The 22,699-nt window shown below is 51.6% G+C and overlaps 1 protein-coding gene across 1 annotated transcript in view; it reads right to left on the bottom strand.

Annotated features, from left to right (window-relative positions):
* Positions 1 to 1,274: 1,274 nt before the first annotated feature.
* cdr2a (cerebellar degeneration-related protein 2a) overlaps positions 1,275 to 22,699 on the bottom strand; it is a 23,495-nt gene continuing 2,070 nt past the window's right edge. Inside the window, exons 2-5 of the mRNA XM_070856685.1 lie at positions 16,604 to 16,716; positions 7,939 to 8,087; positions 5,003 to 5,155; positions 1,275 to 3,640 (exon numbers count right to left, since the gene is read on the bottom strand). Of these exons, the coding sequence (XP_070712786.1) occupies positions 2,725 to 3,640; positions 5,003 to 5,155; positions 7,939 to 8,087; positions 16,604 to 16,716 (1,331 nt within the window). The 3' untranslated portion in view covers positions 1,275 to 2,724. The remainder of the gene's footprint in view (positions 3,641 to 5,002; positions 5,156 to 7,938; positions 8,088 to 16,603; positions 16,717 to 22,699) is intronic.

Below are 22,699 nucleotides of genomic sequence, written 5' to 3'. Positions count from 1 at the left end.
CCGCTCCCTCCCTACCCCTACCTCCTCCACCCACCCCGCTCCCTCCCTACCCCTACCTCCTCCACCCACCCCGCTCCCTCCCTACCCCCACCTCCTCCGCCCACTCCCTACCCCCACCCTCTCCGCCCATCCCGCTCCCTCCCTACCCCTACCTCCTCCACCCATCCCACTCCCTCCCTACCCCCACCTCCTCCACCCATCCCGCTCCCTCCCTACCCCCACCTCCTCCGCCCACTCCCTACCCCTACCTCCTCCACCCATCCCGCTCCCTCCCTACCCCCACCTCCTCCACCCATCCCGCTCCCTCCCTACCCCCACCTCCTCCACCCACCCCGCTCCCTCCCTACCCCCACCTCCTCCGCCCACTCCCTACCCCCACTCGCTCCGCCCATCCCGCTCCCTCCCCCCACCTCCTCTGCCCATCCCGCTCCCTCCCTACCCCCACCTCCTCCACCCGCCCCGCTCCCTCCCTACCCCCACCCCCTCCGCCCATCCCGCTCCCTCCCTACCCCCACCCCCTCCGCCCACTCCCTACCCCCACCTCCTCCACCCACCCCGCTCCCTCCCTACCCCCACCTCCTCCGCCCACTCCCTACCCCCACCCGCTCCGCCCATCCCGCTCCCTCCCCCCACCTCCTCTGCCCATCCCGCTCCCTCCCTACCCCTACCTCCTCCACCCGCCCCGCTCCCTCCCTACCCCCACCTCCTCCGCCCACTCCCTACCCCCACCCGCTCCGCCCATCCCGCTCCCTCCCCCCACCACCTCTGCCCACCCCGCACCCTCCCTACCCCCACCTCCTCCGCTCCCTCCCTACCCCCACCCCCTCCGCCCATCCCGCTCCCTCCCTACCCCCACCGCCCACCCCCCCCACTCCCTCCCTACCCCCACCTCCTCCGCCCACTCCCTACCCCCACTTGCTCCGCCCATCCCGCTCCCTCCCCCCACCTCCTCTGCCCATCCCGCTCCCTCCCTACCCCCACCCGCCCCGCTCCCTCCCTACCCCCACCCCCTCCGCCCATCCCGCTCCCTCCCTACCCCCACCCCCTACCCCCACCTCCTCCACCCACCCCGCTCCCTCCCTACCCCCACCTCCTCCGCCCACTCCCTACCCCCACCTCCTCCACCCACTCCCTACCCCCACCTCCTCCACCCACTCCCTACCCCCACCTCCTCCACCCACCCCGCTCCCTCCCTACCCCCACCCCCTCCGCCCATCCCGCTCCCTCCCTACCCCCGCCCCCACCTCCCCCGCCCATCCACCTCCTCCGGTCAAAGAACTAACTCACCACAAGCCCAAAATCCAACTCAGAACCTTCCTAAGCATTGTCTCTTACTAATAGCACCTCCTTCAAATGTCTTACTTTCCATTTAAGCACTTTCCAAATCATTCTATTTCCTCTCTCCTGCTTGGGTTTCCTCCCCTTCCCTTGTTCTGTAACTGCCCCACACTCTCCTCCAGCTCCAATAAAGGGCCCATAGCTGGAATATTAACTCCTCTGCTCTCCACCAACACGGGCCTGCTGAGTGTTTGCGGCAGTTTCTGGTGTTCGAGATTGTCACACTAAACACTGCAGCTGCCAGCACGCTCCCTTCTCCACCTTACTCACTCCCACACCACATGATGCAATTACCCATCGTGTTCACGCATTTTCTAACTATTTCTGTCGCAGCTGTGAACTTCCACCTCCAACCCATCTTCTACATAGCACCTGAACTCACTTAATTTCAAACCAAAATACAATGACAGAATCTACACAGAATTCGGCCTGCCAGCAAAGCTTGGGTGTTGGGTAAAGTTCCACATGCAAGCCTCCTGCAGGCCTCACGTAGGGAGGAAGGCAGGGTGTCGGTCTTGTACCAACCCACAGGAATTGCACATTTGAGAAAAGAGGTTCTGAAGTACACAATATTGCACGATAGGAATGTTTAGCAATACAGGGCCGAACTAAAAAATGTTTTGCTCATACACATTTGTTCATTTAACAGCAATGGCTTATACACGAGTCTGCTTTGGAAAACAAACTCACTAAACATTGTTTCTAACAAGTCCCCTTTGTGAGGAGAAGCCCCCTTTTACTCCTCCAAAATGGGGCCGATTCATGTTGGGACACAGCTCCAGTCACCATGCTTTGTGTGCAAGTCCAGACATCGACTGGCAGCAGGCCACTGGGCCATGGGGGAAGCACAGATTAATCTCAGCTAACTTCATACCGACATGTTCCAGTGAAGGACGTTGGGCGGTGCACAGAGGGTGTAATCCTGGCGCCATTGCAGGAGCCCAGCCCACTCAATAAAGACCGGAAATTCACCCAAAGGCCTTTCCTGCTCTGCAGGTCCTGGGGGCTACACCAGAAAGTATCTCCGGTACGCCCCTCCCCCCCAGCGTATATTAGCTAGTTATTCAGGTAGCACAAGATCGCCTGACAGCTAGAGTCTACACAGATTGATACTTCACAATAATTGTACAATCTGAAGGCAGAAACAGGCTTTTTAAAAAATCAGTTGACACTCCTTACCACAGACTGATTTACAAATACACTTGTATTAAATAGACCCTTTAGCTCATTGCATTCAATTCTGGGATCTTGGGAATGTGATCCCACTGTTGGAATGCAATATATATATATATTTATTTTTTGCAAAATAAGTTAAGAGGTTTCCTGCGGCTTTTCAATTCCTACTGCTTTATTGCAACGACAGATACAACAATACTGGTAATCTCTCTAGTCCTCTTGCTGTGACTGATCTGCATGTGGACACGGTGAGGGGGCGGGTTTGTATTTCGACCGGTTGTGGTGGATCTCGGCTTTCGTCTTCTGGATACAAGTGAAAATCTCTTGGAACAAAACTTTGTATTCGGGCTGGGGGTTGCTGGAGGGGCTGGGTAGTTCGGCGGGGGTCAGCCGAGGGGCCGGGGTGGGCTGGGAGTTGCCAGGCTCCCCGCTGGCTGGGCTCGGGTGCTCGGGCTGGGAGGCTTTGTCCAGGGAGAGGCGGCGGGGGGTCTGTACCGCTTTGTGGCTCCGCGAGTCCCCGGGCCGATCGCAGTGGCTCAGCAGCTCGTTGTACTTGAGCTGCAGGGCGCTGTACTGCTCGTCCACCTCATTGAGCAGCGAGATGCCCCGCTGTCGCACCGCCTCGGCCCGGCGGATGCAGGTCAGGTCGTGTCCCTTCACCAGCTCTTGGTCCGAGCCGCTGTTTAGCAGGGTGGGGCCGGACCCCGGGCCGGGGCTCGACGGGTCACCGCCTTCCTCCCCAACCTTAGCCCCAGGCAACGGCACCAGGTCCCAGCCGTCCTTGCCGGGGAACAGCATGGACTCGGGCAGCAGGTTGTCCACTACGCTGACAAAGTCGGCGCCCCCTTGGTTCCTCTGGCGCAGCTCCACCACCTTGTTCTCCAACTCCTCGATGCACTGCTTGTAGTCGTCCAAGTGGGCCAGGTTCTTCTCCAGCTCGCTGTTCTCCTTCAGCACCAGGGTGTACTCCTGCTCCACGCCCTCACGCCTCTGACGCTCCAGGGCCAGCTGAGACCGCAGTGTGCTCATGCTCTTCTTCAGCCTCTCGTTCTCCTCCTCCAGCGGACTGACCGGGCTTTCGTTTGACGTGATCTCTGCAGCGAACAGGTGGTCGTACACAAAGTACCTGCCGACACACAGCCAAATAATCAGGAACCAGCCAACCCAATACCCGAAACATCATTTAACTTTCAACGTGTTGTGTCAGAGCTCCCTGGGTCAGTTAGTGGGCAAGAACACAAGGAGCAGGAGCAGGCCATGTGGCCCCTCGAACCTGCTCTGCCATCCAATAAGATCATGGCTCCACTTTCACCCAATCCCCACATTCCTGGATTCCAAAAATCTATTGATCTCAGCCTTGAATACACTCAACGACTCAGCCCCCTGGGGTAGATATTTCCAAAGATTCACAACCCTCTGAGTGAAGACATTTCTCATCTCAGTCCTAAACAGCCAACCCCTTATCCTGAGACTGTGACCCCTAGTTTTGGACTCTCCAACCAGGGGAAACAACCTCTCAGCCTCGACCCTGTCACGCCCTCGAAGAGTAGCCCCCAGGGAAACTGTGTAGTTACATAGATCTAGGAAGTGTCAGCCGTGGCTCAGTGGGTAGCACTCTCGCCTCAGTCAGAAGATCGTGGGTTCAAGTCGCACTCCAGAGACTTCAACACATGATCCAGGCTGACGCGCCAGTACTGAGGGAGTGCTGCACTGTCGGAGGTGCCCCCTTTCGGATGAGACCTTAAATATAAACCTTCTATTAGAGCATGGTTTTGTTACAACAAACACAAGGTGCCTGGTGCCTCTCAGAGTTTGATGCTCCGAATTATAGAAGTCATGTTGTGGGATTTGCAATGGAAGCTATTCTTATTTGTCAAGAATAAAATCCTGGCCCCGGAGTTTAAAAAAAGATCTGCAGTAATTATTCCAATTCCAAATAATCTGTTTTTTTAGGGTCGGCTGAGGGATAAATATTAGCTCCAAGACACCAGGGAGAACTACCCTGCTCTTTTTCAAAATAGTGGCCATGGGATCTTTTACGTTCACCTGCGAGGGCAGACGGGGCTTTGGCTGAACGTCTCATCTGAAATACAACACCTCCAACAGTGCTCCCACAGTACAGCACTCCCTCGGTACTGCCCCTTCGACAGTGCGACGTTCCCACAGTACTGCCGCTCAGACAGCACAGCACTCCCTCAGTACTGCCCCTCTGACATGGCAGCGCTCCCACTGCACTGCACTGGGAGTGTCAGCCTAGATTATGTGTACAAATCTCGAATGGGACCTTCTGACTCAGAACTGACAGTGCTGCCCACTGAGCCACAGCTGACATCCAAGTGTATCAAACGTACATTGTGCAGCTTATCAGTTGGAAAAGCACGAACATGCATTATAAACAACCAAATAAAAGATGCAGTTACCAAAATAAAAAAGGGTTTAAGTTAAATAAAATTAAAACCATGGAGAGAATCAGCAAGCAGGAACTTACTTGCGAAGGTCGTACAGCTCTTTCAGACAGGGCAGGCTGTGCATTGCCCTCCGCTGCTCGCACCCCTCCTGCTGGGAACCTGCCTTCAGCTCCTCCATTTGCCTCTGGAGCTCGTCCACGTGAGACTGGAGGCCTTCAATCGTCTCCGCCAAGCTGCCAAACACAAGACCAGACAAATCCAATTAATGGCCTGCCCTGGAGAGCTGGGGGTCAAGGTCACAGCAAGCGACATGCAATCAATGAGCTCAGTCTGATCGGGTCGATCATCAGAACAGGCTCGCAGCTTGCAGTACGCCTTTGTTTACAGGGCAGTAAATGGAGCAGTTTTATAAATTGCTGTTGGATGAAGAATGGGGAGCGTGTAGGGGAGATGCTGGGCGGACCCGCCCCCCCAACACCACAAGGTGCTCCAGAGATTTAGGGGACATTATCATCAAGCTAAAGGGAGAGAGTTTAGGAGTGGGTGACCAAAGAAATAATGTCTTATCTGGCCATGTGTGTGTATCCCCCGCTTCCTTCACCCCAACATTGTCCTGCCCAATATTTATCCCTCAACCAACAGAATAAAAACAGGTTATCTTGCTGTGTGCAAATTGCCACATTACAACAGTGACTACACTCCAAAAGTACTGGAAAGTGCTTTGAGACGTCCGGTGGTCGTGAAAAGCGCTATATAAATGCAAGTCTTTCTTTCTTTCACATACATTGGTGGCCATACCTTCAGCTGCCTTGATCCCAAGCACTGGAATTTACTCCCTAAACCTCCAGTCCTTTAAGACGCAGCTTAAAACCGATCTTGGATCTGTCCTAATATCCCGTTCTTTGACTCGGTGTCAAATTTTGTTTGATAATCGCTGCTATGAAGCGCCGTGGGACAACTTTACAATGTTAAACACTATACAAATGCAAGTTGTAATGAGAAGAGGCAGGTGGAGGGGTTTAGAGGGGGAATTTTAGAGCATGGGGCTTAGGCAGCTGAAGGCATGGCCGCCAATGATGGGATGGGGGAGGAAGAGGGGGGCGGTTGTAGGTTGTACGGCTGGAGGAGGTCCTCGAAATAGGGAGGGGTGAAACAAAAGAACATTTCAACTTAAAACTGGGCCAAGGTTCTGGTGCCCAGCGAGAGGCACATTTCCTACAGGTATCATGTGAACGTGTTTTGTGGGTGCAGGATGTGGGCCGCAGATGTCTTCCTCCAGAGCCCCCCCCCCTCCCCCCAGAGCCAGGGACCCCCTCCCCCTCGCGTCAGGGTCCTCCTTCCTCTCCCCCACCGAGCCAGCCACCACCCCGCCCCCCACCCTCCCCCACAAAGCCAGGCCCCTCCAGCCAGTGAGCAGCTGAAACCTCCTCTTTCACCACAGTACAGCGGTGCTGGTTAACAGGGCTCAGGATTCCCGAACGCTACTCTGCCTCCTCTTCTCTCAGATGCTGATGAACCCTCTGTGTAATCCTCTCCACTAAATATTGGCCGGCTCTTGTAGAGTTTAGCCTAGTACACGTTTAGGAATGAATGATATTTGTAGTGCAAGTTGCCGCAAGTTAAGCCAGCATGTTTAGAGACCTGCACAGATCTACCTGAGCGAGGCAGATAGGCCGTGTCGCACTCACTCCACACAACGTGTACTGACTGGCTCGGGTCAGACTACAGCAGGCAGAGCTTCAATACACCCTGTTCCACACAGCTACTGGCTGCAATACTACCTGTATTTAAAATTGAATAAAGAATCACTTTGCTACCAAGAAAAGTGGCTGGCCTTATTTGGAGGATTCAACTTTGAATAAAAAGGAGGAAACAAACTTTGCTTGCATGTGAATTGTCTGAATAATTGAACTCACTGACCGAAAGCGAGTCAGGCAATAAGCAGATTACCGTTGGACTCGTGGACGAGGTTTGGGGAAAAAAACCAGCTCCTGCTGGTTAAAGCGGGGCTGAGGAGCGACATGGAGCTAGAAACCAGCAATGATACTACAAGTAGCCTCAGTGCGAGCAGGAGAGAACACTGGAGGGAAAACAACAGCAAATACTTCCTGACACGATTCAGACCACGATCATCAAAGCTATGCAACATGTTAAACCCAGGGCTACTCGATATTTGTGACCAGTTTCTCCCTCCACAGTACACCCCAGTCATGTGGTATCCATATACAGTAGACACCTCAAGTCGCTGGAAAAATACCACCAACGATGTCTCCGCAAGATCCTACAAATCTCCTGGGAGGACAGACGCACCAACGTTAGCGTCCTCGGCCAGGCCAACATGCCCAGCATTGAAGCACTGACCACACTTGATCAGTTCCGCTGGGCAAGCCACATAGTTCGCATGCCAGATAAGAGGCTCCCAAAGCAAGCGCTCTACTCTGAACTCCTTCACGGCAAATGAGCCAAAGGTGGACAGAGGAAACGTTACAAGGACACCCTCAAAGCCTCCCTGATAAAGTGCAACATCCCCACTGACACCTGGGAGTCCCTGGCCAAAGACCACCCCAAGTGGAGGAAGTGCATCCGGGAGGGCGCTGAGCACCTCGAGTCTCATCGTCGAGAGCATGCAGAAACCAAGCGCAGGCAGCAGAAAGAGCGTGCGGCAAACCTGTCCCACCCACCCCTTCCCGCCAAAATTCACATCTTCATTAATCCCAAGTTTGCATGCAGTCTACCAATTTTCGCAGCTCTGTGTCTCTGCCAGCTGAACACAGCCATGAACATTAGATTTTTTCTATACAAGATGTTGTTGGTTCAGAAACATGCTCCACAGAGCCACCCGGTGGCCACAGCATGCAATTCCATTGCTACAGTTGACATAGCAAAGTTGAATGGGAAATGGTGAGTTGGGAATTTTCAATCGCGAATGTCGACACAAAAAGTGGGAGCACGAAATGTGCCCCATCGCAAGATTTTTAATATTTAAGATAGTCTCGCTGCTGAAATATTTTATTACCTCATTATCTTATTCTGCGATACCTTGCTTTCCACAACAAGTTTCTGATTGGTCACCTCCAACTCTCGGGCAGTCACATCGAGCTGCTCATAAACCTTGGCATGCTGCTCATTCATTTGACGGAGGAGCTCCACTTGTTTCGTGAGATACTGGAAGACAAATGGGAGTCAGTCGGGCAAGCAGTGACACGTCGTAGCAAGACGTCGCAGCAAGTTCCACACTCCACACATCCGCTTATTCCATCCATTACAACAATCCATATTTAGTTAGCAAGACACGAGGGAGCAGTGCATCAGTGTTGCAGGAGAACTTTCCAAAACAGACTGACTGACTGTATCACAGATACCATGTCAAGTTAATATCCCAATGACTGGGTAAGGCACTGCCTGGTATACTGAGACATTAGGATCAGGGAGGTTCAGGTTTTGATGAGTTAACACCAATGAGTTGAGACAGAGGGAGTTGAGGGAGCTGCAAGTGGCCCCATCACCCTTGAGCCAAGGAGGTAAAGAAAAGGGAGAAAAAAAAAATAATTCAGGCAGAATGCCTGTGCACCAATCTATCCAGTGGCCCCTGGTGGAAAGTGTGCAGTGGAGAACACCCACAGGGTGGGGGTCTGGAACTCACTGCCTGAAAGGGTGGTAGAGGCAGAAACCCTAATCAGATTTAAATAAGTACTTGGATGTGCACTTGAAGGAGATTCTCTGGCTACGATTAGATAGATAAGAATGGAACCAGGAGTGCAAAACCTACAGGGCTACGGACCAAGAGCTGGAAAGTGGGATTAGGCTGGAGAGCTTTTTGTCGGCCAGCGTAGACACAATGGGCCGAAATGGCCTCCTTCCGTGCTGTAAATTTCTATGATTCTAGGAAGACTTTTATTGTCCTGGTTGATCCACAGAAAATGGTCACTGATGCGGTGCCCTAGAATAAAATATCTTTAGAAGAGGGGTAAGAAACATTCCCTCCTCCGTGATTGTAATCCAGTTTGCCGCTGGTCAAATAACTGGACTGAGAATCAACTCAAATACAGATAGCAATGTTTTAAGGAAGCCACCTTTAGTCTAAAGGCTTGAGGCTGGGCACAACTTTTTCTCCCCAGTCCAAAGTCACATGTGACTGTGACTGTGACAAAGGTAAACTATCCCTCCTCGTCCTCCTCGATCTGTCTGCAGCCTTTGACACAATTGACCACTCCATCCTCCTCCAACGCCTCTCCGCCATCATCCAGCTGGGTGGGACTGCACTCGCCTGATTCCATCCGTATCTATCTAATCATCGCCAGAGAATCACCTGCTTCTCTTCCCGCTCCCGCAACATTAGCTCTGGTGTCCTTGGCCCCTCCTATTTCTCATCTACATGTTGCCCCTTGGTGACATCATCCAAAAACACAGCATCAGTCTCCACATGTACGCTGACGATACCCAGCTCTACCTCACCACCACTTCTCTCGAGCCTTCCACGGTCTTTAAATTGTCAGACTGCTTGTCCTACATCCAGTACTGGATGAGCAGAAATTTTCTCCAATTAAATATTGGGAAGACCGAAGTCATTGTCTTTGGTCCCCGCCACAAACTCCGTTCCCTAGCCACCGACTCCATCCCTCTCCCTAGCATCTGTCTGAGGCTGAACCAGACTGTTCGCAACCTAGGTGTCATATTTGACCCTGAACTGAGCTTCCGGTCACATATCCGCAGCATAACTAAAACCTCCTTATTCCACCTACATAACATTGCCCGCCTCCGCCCTTGCGCTACTCATCCATGTCTTTGTTCCCTCTAGACTTGACTACTCCTGGCTGGCCTGCCACATTCTACCCTACGTAAACTGGAGATGATCCAAAACTCGGCTGCCCATGACCTAACTTGTCCTAAGTCCCGCTCACCCATCACCCTTGTGCTCACTGACCTACATTGGCTCCCGGTTAAGCAGCGCCTCGAGTTCAAAATTCTCATCCTTGTTTACAAATCCCTCCATGGCCTCGCCCCCTCCCTAGCTCTAATCTTCTTTAGCCTCACAACCACACCCCTCCCCCACCACACCCCCGAGATGTCTGCGCTCCTCTAATTCTGCCCTCTTGGGCATCTCTGATTATAATCGCTCAACCATTGGTGGCTGTGCCTTCAGCTGCCTGGGCCCCAAGCTCTGGAACTCCCTCCCTAAACCTCTCCGCCTCTCTCTCCTCCAAGACGCTTCTTAAAACCTACTTCTTTGACCAAGCTTTTGATCACCTGTGCTAATTTCTTCTTGTGTGGCTCGGTGTCAAATTAATTTTTTTGTCTTATAACACTGCTGTGAAGCGCCTTGGGACATTTTACTATGTTAAAGGCGCTATATAAATAAAAGTTGTTGTCCAAACGTAACATCTTCAGTAATCGTTTAACCTGGAGAATCATCCCCTCGTGATTGTTGCAGCCGTGGTGGGAAGATTCTCCCAACAGTGTTCACCAGGTCAAATGAGTAGAAAGGGAGAGAGAGAGAAAGGAGAGAGAGAGAGAGAGAAAGGAGAGAGAGAGAGAGAAAAAGGAGAGAGAGAGAGGAGAGAGAGAGAGAGAGAGAGAGAGAGAGAGAGAGAGAGAGAGAGAGAGAGAAAAGAGAGAGAGAAAGGAGAGAGAAGAGCGAAAAGAAAAAAAAGGGAGGAAAAAAAAAAAGAGAAAACACTACCAAAGCTTAAACATTCAAGGTCAAAAATAATGTCCACTTTAATACCCAATACTCCAAGGGAGAGAAATCAGAAATCCATGGCATCATGGTGAGTGGCAGTGAGGAGTTCTGGCAGTTAATGCTGTAACCCTTTTCTTTCAGAAGAGATTTCCTCAGATTGCTCACACTTACTATTTCCTGTGACAGCAGAACTCCACCCCCCCTCTGAGGGTGAATGTGCAGCAATACAACTTTAAAGGTTCAACTCTCCAGAATTTAACTCCTACAATACCAGACTGATTTTGGCCACGTATCAAAAGGGAGAAGTTAAAAATGGCAGAAATCGGAAATAAAGACACCGATACGAATGGGCCTGCTGTGCCACTCCCCCATTCCCTGGTTTTATTTAGAAGCTCAGCATCTATGGGTCGTTTTTCGGGTGCTAGATTAATCGGGTGCAAATTTCCCAACTTGCCACTGTGGGATTTGAACTCTCAAACTGCACCCTCCCTGGATTGCGGAGTGCAAGCTTCTCCGGGTGGGGGGGGGCACGCTGTGACATGCAGACCAGGGAGGTCCCAGGTCCAAATCTTTACCTGCACTGAGCCATGCGCCCTCAGGCAGGGTCATTCACCATCCATCGGTTTCAACAACAGCTTGTATTTATATAGCACCTTAAAAAGGTAGTAAAAACATCGCAGGACACTTCACAGGAGCGTTACCAGACAAAAACTTAACAAGTCACATAAGAGACACAAGGACAGGTGACCAAACATTTGGTCAAAGAGGTATGTTTCAAGGAGCAACTTAAAAGTAGAGAGGTGGAGAGGTTTAGGGAGGGAGTTCCAGAGCTTGGGGCCCAGGCAGCTGAAGGCACGGCCACCGATGGTGGGGCGATTATATTCAGAGATGCGCAAGAGGCCAGAATTGGAGAAGCGCAGAGATCTTGGAGGCTAGTAGTGCTGGAGGAGGTTAGAGAGATGGCCGGGGGTGGGGGGAGAAATGGGGATAAGGGTGGAGATTGTGGGGCTGGAGGAGATTACAAATGCAGGATGGGGCAAGGGATTTGAAAACAAGGATGAGGATTCAAAATGTTGTCTATGTACACTGGACCTGTGAAGGCACCAAAATCTATAGTCTACAGAAGATTAAGATATATATATTTTTTTTAAATTGTATGCCACTTGCCAGTTACTAACTGTTGGACTAATTCAACGATCATTTTTTAATTAGCGGAAGGGAAAATTGCATTTTGGAAGTTGCCAGTGTTGAGGTCGATATCGCAGCATTGGTCTGTTGATAAAACGTATAGCTTCCGTCAGGAGCAGCACAGTTGCACATTATGTCAGCGTGTGGAATCCGGTCCTCCAGACACGGGAAGCCAAACAACACCCACCCAGATTCCAAACAGCAGGCCGTGGTTGGTACTGTTCCCAGCGACAGCACACATTGCACCGCCCGGGGACCAGCCCTGCACATCAGCCAACAGTAGGTACTGGGTCATTGCATCATCTTCAGTGGGTGGAGCATTGTGACCGAACATCTCCCACCCACAGCCGTGTACAATCTCTCCCCAGGGTCCTGGCCAATATTTATCCCTCAACCAACATCGCAAAGAAACAAAATGATCTGGTCATTTATCGAATTGTTGTTTGTGGGAGCTTGCTGTGCGTAAATTGGTTGCCGCCTTTCCCTACATTACAACAGTGATGACACTTAAACAAAAACATTCTCTTTGCTTTAAAGCTCCTTGGGTTGTCCTGAGATTGTGAAATGCGCTATAGAAATGCAAGTTATTTCTTTCAATGTCTAGATGATTACCGATTTCAATAACCCCGCTGAATGGGAACAACTCTTAGAATAAGGAGCCGCCCATTTAAAACTGAGATGAGGTGGAATTTCTTCTCAGAAGGTTGCAAATCTATGGAATTCTCTGCCTCAGAGAGGTGTGGAGGCTGGGGCATTGAATATATTTAAGGCGGAGATAGATTTTTGAGCGATAAGGGAGTAAAGAGTTATGGGGAGCGGGCAGGAAGTGGAGCTGAGTCCATGATCAGATCAGCCATGATCTTATTGAATGGCGGAGCAGGCTCGAGGGGCTATATGGCCTACTCCTGCTCCTATTTCTTATGTTATGTAACTCCATCCTTTCGGCCATCAGTCCATTTCGGGTCATGTCACTAACTGAGCTCTGGCTTCAGGTACAGGCAAAGTCTTTACAAAAGCAGCGAAAGAGCAAGTGATTGTAAAGGCCATCCCAACATTCTGGGAGTGCAGGATATTAACGGGCAAGGGAATCTGACTATCCATGTGGGAGCAATTCACAGTGCAAGGGAGTGGAAAATTACAGGAATCAGAAGTGATGAGCTTGGAGGCATCAGGTTGTAGAATATCTTTGATGCAATATTTAAAAAAGAGAGAAATGAATTAACATAATGGACTTCTCCAGATTATCAAACCTTGAAAAGATAAGGTTTGGTCAGTGCCACAGTCCTTACCCAAACTGCGATCAGCTGTATGGGCAGACCCAATATCCCAGATACACAATGTTGCAACCAGCTCCCCGGGGATTAGGGAGGACAGAGGATCAAAAGCCTTATTGCAACAGAGAGATACTTAACCGTCACCTGCCCCAACAGCTTCACTTAACCTCCTCTCAGCAACATCGATTCCCAACACCATCCCACACAGTGACTCATTCTAATCTCTAAACATTCCCTTTTCAATTGCCTTTCTGTGCACCACCTTTGGACCAATCCGCCGAGAGTCAGAGTAAACAGAACTTTCCAAGTTCAAACGTTCCACGTGACTTCAGCGTGTTAAACCCTCGCAAACCATGGGATTCAGTCGAGCATTGGACACACTGGGTACATACAGTGACCTACACCGTGCCTGGTGGTGATAGGAAACTCCTAACCAGCACATCCAGTCTCCCAGTCACACAATACTGACCGAAACACAGGCAAGAAGTCAGACACCTTAGCCAGCAGTCCTACAGTCCCAGGCCTTCCTGATGGCCAACATCAAGCACAGGGGCAGAGCAATTCACTGATCCTTGACCTTTCCTCCAGGGGAAGACCAATTCACTGACCCTTGACCTGGCTCAAGGGGCCAAATGGCCTATTCCTATATCTTATGCTCTTATCTTCTAAATACATATCATTGGATCCACCCGAGGTTCTGTGATATTGTGGCACAATCCCAATGCTGGTCCAGGGAGCTAGGTGAAAGTGAACACTCCTAAAACAGGGCGGGGCGGTGCAAGGGACAGACAGCTCTAGCAAACAGCACCAGGTTATTGGTCAGTGACAGGGAGGAGGAGAGAGAAGATTTTTTTTAAATCCTGCTCATAGGTAGCACAGCTCCTATGTGGCCCACTCAGTATTTACTAATCACGCCTGTGCGCGATGCCTTGCACAGGGGATGGAGAGTGACAGTAAAACAGCAGAGGTCAGCTTTCCAACACACGCACATTCCAGAGCAGTATTAACAATGCCGGGCTCCATTCCTTCAGATGCCAGCAAATGCTTCTGCTGTGGGCTACAGCAACGTCACAATGCTTCCACACAGCAGAAATCCTTGTCAGTAAGAGCTGAATGGTCCGGTCCGGGAGCACGGAGGTGGCAAAGCTCGCGTTCCATTACCTTCCCGCTTGGAAGAGGAAGGCAAAGCTGGTTGGAAACACTCACGGTACAATTCAGGAGCTCGCCCGTGAAGAGTTACGTGACGCCGTCACAGAAGCAAGGTCACACTTTGATAGATTTTTGTTAGACAAGGGTATTAAGGGATTTGGAACCATGGCGGGCCATGGTTTAATTGAATGGCGGAACAGTTGAGGGGGGCTGAATGGCCTCCACCTGTTCCTATGCTTCCTGATCTGTACTAAACTCAGGGTGGCCATTAACCAGTCTAGTCAGCCGGCAGTCGAGGGGGTCGTTCAGCCCGACTGTCTGCCTCTCTTCCGCGGTTACATCTGAGCCAGAGTGTCCCTGGAGATGGAGCACGCGGTGTCCAGCGGTACGTTTACGGTCTTCCGCGAGAGGTGGGCACCGGAGGGACTGGAGTGCATCATCACCTCCAGGAACAGAATTTTAATTTGAGCTGTTAAAGTTCTTTAACTTTTAGTTGGTGATTTGTGGGTTCTAGTGTCCCTTTAATATGGAGGCACTCGGCTTCCTTCAACCTTCATCGCCTCCAGGCCAGATCCAAGGTCGTCGCACACAGAGGCTGAATTCCAAGCCATCGTCAACACCTTCACCGAGGCGTATGAAAGCATGGGCCTTACACTAAACATCCATAAGACAAAGGCCCTCCACCAACTTGACCCCGCCACACAGCACTGTCCCCCCAGTCATCAAGATCCACGGCGAGGCCCTGGACAACGTGGACCACTTTCCATACCTCGGGAGCCTATCATCAGCAAGGGCAGACATAGACGACGAGGTCCAACACCACCTCCAGTGCACCAGCACAGCCTTCAGTCGCCTGAGGAAGAGTGTGTTCGAAGACCAGGACCTCAAATCTGGCACCAAGCTCATGGTCTACAGGGCTGCAGTGATACCCGCCCTCCTGTATGGCTCAGAGACATGGACCACATACAGTAGACACCTCAAATCACTGGAGATATACCACCAACGCTGCCTCCACAAGATCCTGCAAATCCTCTGGGAGGACAGATGCACTAACATTAGCATCGAAGCACTGACCTCACTCGACTAGCTCCGTTGGGCGGGCCACATCGTCCGCATGCTCGACACAAGTCTCCCAAAGCAAGCGCTCTACTCGGAACTCCTACAAGGCAGGCGTTCCCCAGGCGGGCAGAGGAAATGTTACAAGGATCCCTCAAAGCCTCCTTGATAAAATGCAACATCCCCACTGACAACTAGGAGTCCCTGGCCAAAGACCGCCCTAAGTGGAGGAAGAGCATCCGGGAGGGCGCTGAGCACCTCGAGTCTCGTCGCCGAGAGCGTGCAGAAACCAAGCGCAGGCAGCGGAAGGAGCGTCGACAAACTAGTCCCACCCACCCTTCCCTCAACCACTGTCACAGGTGGGAGAGAGAGACTTTAATTGCCGTATTGGACAGTAGTCACCCAAGAACTCGCTTCGATTTCGAGGGACTGCCTACGATGACTCTGCTTTATCTGTTTATTTTAAAATAGTTGTATTAAACTCAGCCAGCTGGCAGTAAGTCACAGTAATAACTGGCCTCAGCACATCTGGCCGGAGGAGTGGGGCAATGAGGTTGATTTAAGCCGCCCAGTGATGCATGCTGGAGTGCGCCTGCCCACAGGATGGTACTTGGCTGTGCTGCCCCATTCCGCCACGGTAAGACAGCCTGCTAATGCAAGCAGGATCACACCTTCAGGTGAGGTAAATGGCAACGAAAGAGCAGAGATTATTGGAGACTTTTGTTCCGAATGCACCTGTATAACAAGTCTGTTTGGTAATATAACCAGACAGGAGAAGAGCAACACAGGAACAGGAGGAGGCCATTCAGCCCCTCGAGCCTGCTCCGCCATTCAATGAGATCATGGCTGATATACCCATATACCCACATTTGCCCCATATCCCTTAATACCTTTTTTAAATCAGAGATTGATAGATAACAATTGAGCCAGCAACAATTGCCATTTGTGGAAGAGAGTTCCAAACTTCTACCATCCTTTGTGTAGAAGTGTTTCCTAATTTCACTCCTGAAAGGTCTGGCTCTAATTTTTAGACTGTGCCCTAGACTCCCCAACCAGCAGAAATAGCTTCTCTCTACCTACCCTATCTCTTCCCTTTAATATCTTTAAACTTTGATCAAATCACCCCTTAACCGTCTAAATTCCAGGGAATACAACCCACGTTTGCAGAGGTTAAAGGAGCTCATGTTGTGCGGTTATCTGCTCACACTGGAGAGAATGTAGAGCTGGTTTGATACCAAAAGTCTGATCTGTGCTGACTAACACCTTCTTTCCAGCGCTGATTCTCAATTTGCTTTCCTTCAAACTATTGATGAAATGCAGAGTCCACCTCTCACCTCAATCTCTTGGATCTGCTCCGCGTTGGTGCCGTACATCTGCTGAAGGGCTTCCTCCAACTCCGTATTGCGATCCAACAATGTTTTCCCCAATTCAGCAGCCAGGTGTAGGTCTAAAAATTAACAAAAAGCTGTTAAATTCTCAAATGTTATCACTAGATACAGAGGAGGAAGACCATTTGGCCTATCATAACTCAGCGACCATGAACATTTGCGCATCTCTCCTCCCTTCATCCCTCCCTCCCTTCCGCCCTTCCCCTCAAACTGTTAAAACTATTTCAGGGGCTTAATTTCATAGCAATGATCAGGTATGCAATTTCCTTTTCTTGCTTTGAACCCGTGCTCTCATGACCTACTATTGTGGTTTAATTTGAAGTCTTGTTTCTACAGGGTTTAACCACAAACACTTAGGGTGGGGGCTAAAAAGGGAAGAAATAAGAGTGGACAGGTCATCTCGAAACTTTATTAATGTGGATTATGCCCCTATCTCCTTCTGTCCCAACCCCCAGAATCGCCCTGCTATCTGCTCTCTCAACTCTTCATACATCACTGTGTCTCTGTTACTACCTCAGGGGTCACCACTCAGTCGCCTCATTCCATGGCTGAAGACCCACATTGTACAAGTCTCTCATTTAACTTGGTCTGAAAGTTATCCCTAAGAAAACACCGGTCCAATTAAAAGCAAGGTTACTTTAACAGTTCGACCTTGTATGCACACAGTCTCGTAGATTAGGCTTAATACAAAGATTTACACTGGATGTCAATATTTGAGCAGTTTATAATTGCAGTCTGCTACTAGCAGCACAACTGAAGTCAGCAGTAGTAAACATTGCAGAGTGGAAGTTCAACATTAAGACACACACACGCTCTCTCTCCACACTGGCAGTAACTGGCCTTGTTAAATGTTGGCCTGTCCAAGCCTGTCCACAGCTATCGAGAAAGGTACCTATCGCAGCACAATAATATCACTGGCGTTAGGCCTGGCTCAGCGGGCAGCACTCTCGCCTGAGTCAGAGAATGGCAGATTCAAGTCCCACGCCAGTGACTGGAGCATAATCGGTGCCAGTACTGAGGGAGCGCTGCACTGTCGGCGGTGCTGTTAAACCGAGGCCCCATCTGGAATGTAAAAAGACCCAACGACACTAATGAAAGAAGAAGAGAGTTCTCCTGTGTCCTGACCAATATTTATCCTGCAACCAACAGCACTTTTAAAGAGACAGATTACCTAGTCGTGCATCACATTTTCTTTTGTGGGACTTTGCTGCACATAAATTGGCTGCTTCACTTCTCTACATTACAACTTCATTTCATCAGCTGTAAAGTACTGGGGGAGATCCCAAGATCATGAAAGGTGTTACACAATTGCCTCTCCTTTGCTTTCACCGATGACATTAAAACTCCAAACAAAGCCGGGGTGGGGGGGGGGGGGGGGATGTGATCATGCCGCTATAGAAGCTGCCAGGCTGTGTAAAGACATTGATCTGAATAGCACTGGGACGGAGAGCCCAATAACTGCAGCATTGAAGGCATGTACATAAGAACATAAGAAATAGAGGGAGTAGGCCATTTGGCCCTTCGAGCCTGCTCTGCCATTTAATAAGACCATGGCTGATCCAATCATGGACTCAGCTCCACTTCCCTGCCCGCTCCCCATAACCCCTTATCAGTTAAGAAACTGTCTATTTCGGTCTTAAATTTATTCAATGTCCCAGCTTCCACAGCTCTCTGAGGCAGCGAATTCCACAGATGTACAACCCTCTGAAGAAATTTCTCCTCATCTCAGTTTTAAATGGGTGGCCCCTTATTCTAAGATGATGCCCTCTAGTTCTAGTCTCTCCCATCAGTGGAAACATCCTCTGCATCCACCCTGTCAAGTGGTGATTTGATCAAAGTTTTCAAGATATTAAGGGGAACGGATAGGGTAGAGAGAGAAACTATTGTCGCTGGTTGGGGAGTCTCAGTCTTGGGAGCATAGTCTAAAAATTAGAGGCAGACCTTTAAGGAGTGAAATTAGGAAACACTTCTACACAAAAAGGATGGTAGAAGTTTGGAACTCTCTTCTGCAAATGGCAATTGATGCTGGCTCAATTGTTATCCATCAATCTCTGATTTTAAAAATATTAACCAAAGGTATTAAGAGATATGGGGCAAATGCGGGTATGGAGTTAGATCACAGATCAGCCATGATCTCATTGAATGGCGGAGCAGGCTCGAGGGGCTGAATGGCCTCCTCCTGTTCCTGTGTTGCTCTTCTCCTGTCTGGTTATATTACCAAACAGACTTGTGTTATACAGGTGCATTCGGAACAAAAGTCTCCAATAATCTCTGCTCTTTGGTGTGATCCTGCTTGCATTAGCAGGCTGTCTTACCGTGGCGGAATGGGGCAGCACAGCCAAGTACCATCCTGTGGGCAGGCGCACTCCAGCATGCATCACTGGGCGGCTTAAATCAACCTCATTGCCCCACTCCTCCGGCCAGATGTGCTGAGGCCAGTTATTACTGTGACTTACTGCCAGCTGGCTGAGTTTAATACAACTATTTTAAAATAAACAGATAAAGCAGAGTCATCGTAGGCAGTCCCTCGAAATCAAAGTGAGTTCTCAGGTGACTGAACAGTCCAATACAGGAATTACAGTCTCTGTCACAGGTGGGACAGACAGTGGTTGAGGAGTCTGGTTTGCCGCACGCTCCTTCTGCTGCCTGCGCTTGGTTTCTGCACATTCTCGGCGACAAGACTCGAGGTGCTCAGCACCCTCCCGGATGCTCTTCCTCCACTTAGGGCGGTCTTTGGCCAGGGACTCCCAGGTGTCAGTGGGGATGTTGCATTTTATTAGGGAGGCTTTGAGCGTGTCCTTGAAACGTTTCCTCTGCCCGCCTGGGTTTGCTTGCCGTGTGGGAGTTCCGAGTTGAGCGCTTGTTTTGGGAGTCTTGTGTCGGGCATGCGGACGATGTGGCCCGCCCAGTGGAACTGGTCGAGTGTGGTCAGTGCTTCGATGCTGGCCTGATAGAGGACACTGACGTTGGTGCGCCTGTCCTTCCAGGGGATTTGCAGGATCTTGTGAAGACAGCGTTGACATTTCTCCAGCAATTTGAGGTGTCTACTGTATATGGTCCAGGTCTTTGAGCCTAAAAATAGCTACAACTATTTTATAGACCATAAGCTTGGTGCCAGATTTGACATCCTGGTCTTTGAACACTTTCTTCCTCAGACGACCGAAGGCTGCACTGGAGGTGGTGTTGAACCTCGTCATCGATGTCTGCCCTTGCTGATAATAGGCTCCCGAGGTATGGAAAATGGTCCACATTGTCCAAGGCCGCGCCGTGGATTCTGATGACCGGTGGGGGGGCGTGCTGTGTAGCAGGGTCAGGTTGGTGGAGGACCTTTGCCTTTTTGTCTTACAGATGTTTAGTGTAAGGCCCATGCTTTCGTACGCCCCGGTGAAGATGTTGATGATGGCTCGGAGTTCAGCCTCTGAATGTGCGCAGACACCAGCACCATCCGCGTACTGTAGTTCGATGACAGAGGATAGGACGGTCTTGGACCTGTCCTGGAGGCGATGAAGGTTGAAGGAAGCTGAGTGCCCCCCATATTAAAAGGGACACTAGAACCCACAAATCACCAACTAAACGTTAAAGAACTTTAACAGATCAAATTAAAATTCTGTTCCTGGCGATGATGCACTCCAGTCCCTCCGGTGCCCACCTCTCACAGAAGGCTGGCGCGAATGTAGCCACGGAAGAGAGGCAGGCAGTCGGGCTGAACGACCCCCTTGACCAGTTAATGTCCACCCTGGAGTTTATTGCTACTATTTTAATAGGCAAACTAAAAATCAAGTACTCGGGCCACACAACATAGCAAGGTGTCAATGGGCAAAAACAAAAATACTGGAAATCTGAAATAAAATCAGAAAATGCTGGAAATACTCAGCAGGTCAGGCAGCATCTGTGGAGAGAGAGAGAGAAACGTGAACTTTAACTCGGTTTCTCACTCCAGGTGCTGCCTGACCTGCTGAATGTTTCGAGCATTTTCTCTATTGCTAAACAAACTGAATTAGGTCAAATGTAGCAAGCGAGGAAGCTATAACTCAATCTCTCAAAATTACTCCCCCTCACTTGGATTTTATCAAAAGACACAAGACAAGCCAAGGCCGGGGATTGCGGGTCCAGCTCAGACCCTCCCAGGTCATCATCCAAAGGCAGGTTTGTTTTTGGAACCCCCTAAAATCTGGCAGCTCATTGCAGATACTAGTCACAAGAGCGAGAGAGAGACACAGACATGTGGTCTGCCCGGTGCATTGTACAGCCTCAGTACAACCCCAATAGATTTATATACTTCTATTCTCGATATATACGTTCAGAGCAGTCTGCAAGCTTTTGTTAATTGCCTCGTTGCCTAGACATCGCCAGTAGCGAGTCCTCTGTTACTTCTCGGGCCCTTGGAGTCTCTGTGTTCATTGTCTGATGCAAGAGGGGAAAACAACAAAGACACTGGGAACCCATGCTGGCAAGACAGCTCACTGTTAGCATCCGACCGTTTCAAACACCTCCTCTACACATTATTTAACGGATCTTGCTGTTCAGACCTAATTAGAATCGAAGTTGCACTTCTCGCTACAATTTGGCGGCTTTTTGAGAGACACTTTATTTATATCTGAGCTTGCTTTGCTGTACGTGTCGCAATGCCAGTTGACATTATACTTGGTAATTTTCTGCCATTACTCCCCGAGCTGCGGGATTGGGGGTAGGAAGCAAGGCAAAATAAAAAGTCAGCCGGGGTTCCCACTCCTAATCGCTCGCCGCTGGACCCCCCATCAGCCTCAGCCGTGAAGCCCCCACAGTGGAAAAGCCAGCCGACTCCCACCGTCGAGGTTCACATTTTAAAGGACAGCCACATGGACATGATTGCAAGGCTGTGCATCTGTGGGTCTGCAGCCAACGGGGGGGGGGGGGGGGGGAGAAAATGGGGAGGGAGAGCAGGGGGAGGAGGGGGGAGGGAAGAGCGGGGGGAGGAGGGGGGAGGAAGAGCGGGGGGAGGAGGGGGAGGAAGAGCGGGGGGAGGAGGGGGGAGGGAAGAGCGGGGGAGGAGGGGGGAGGGAAGAGCGGGGGGAGGGGGGAGGGAAGAGCGGGGGGAGGGGGGAGGGAAGAGCGGGGGGAGGGGGGAGGGAAGAGCGGGGGGAGGGGGAGGGAGAAGAGCGGGGGGAGGGAAGAGCGGGGGGAGGGGGGAGGGGGAGGGGAGAGCGGGGGGAGGGGGGAGGGAGGAAGGGGGAGGGGAGGGAAGAGGGGGAGAAGGGGGGAGGGAGGGAGAGGGGGAGAGAGGGAGGGGAGAGAGAGAGGGGAGAGAGGGAGGGGAGGGAGGGGAGAGAGAGAGGGGAGAGAGGGAGGGGAGAGAGGGGAGAGAGGGAGGGGAGGAGAGGGGAGAGAGGGAGGGGAGAGAGGGAGAGGGGAGAGAGGGAGAGGAGAGAGGGGAGAGGAGAGAGGGGAGAGGGGAGAGGAGAGAGGAGAGAGGAGAGAGGAGAGAGGAGAGAGGGGAGAGGAGAGAGGAGAGAGGAGAGAGGGGAGAGGAGAGAGGGAGGGGAGAGAGGGAGGGAGGGGGGGAGAGAGGGAGGGAGGGAGGGAGGGAGGGAGGGAGGGAGGGAGGGAGGGAGGGAGAGGGGGAGGGGAGAGGGGGAGGGGAGAGGGGGAGGGGAGAGGGGGGAGGGGAGAGGGGAAGGGAGGGGGGGGAGAGGGGGAAGGGAGGGGGGGGAGGAGGGGGGGGAGAGGGGGAAGGGAGGGGGGAGAGAGGGGGAAGGAGGGGGGAGAGGGAGGAAGGGAGGGGGGGGAGAGGGGAAGGAGGGGGGGGAGAGGGGGAAGGAGGGGGGGGAGAGGGGAAGGGAGGGGGGGGAGAGGGAGAGGGAAGGGGAAGGGAGGGAGAGGGGAAGGGAGGGGGGGAGAGGGGGAAGGGAGGGGGGGGGAGAGGGGGAAAGGGAGGGGGGGGGAGAGGGGGAAGGGAGGGGGGGGGGAGAGGGGAAGGGGGGGGGGGGGGAGAGGGGGAAGGGAGGGGGGGAGGGGACGGGGAGGGGGGGGAGAGGGGGAAGGAGGGGGGGAGAGGGGGAAGGG

The sequence above is a fragment of the Pristiophorus japonicus genome, chromosome 15, assembly GCF_044704955.1.
Source record: "Pristiophorus japonicus isolate sPriJap1 chromosome 15, sPriJap1.hap1, whole genome shotgun sequence".
NCBI lineage: Eukaryota > Metazoa > Chordata > Chondrichthyes > Pristiophoridae > Pristiophorus > Pristiophorus japonicus.
Note: the sequence above shows the minus strand (reverse complement) of the source record. Positions and strands in the feature narration are given on the sequence as shown.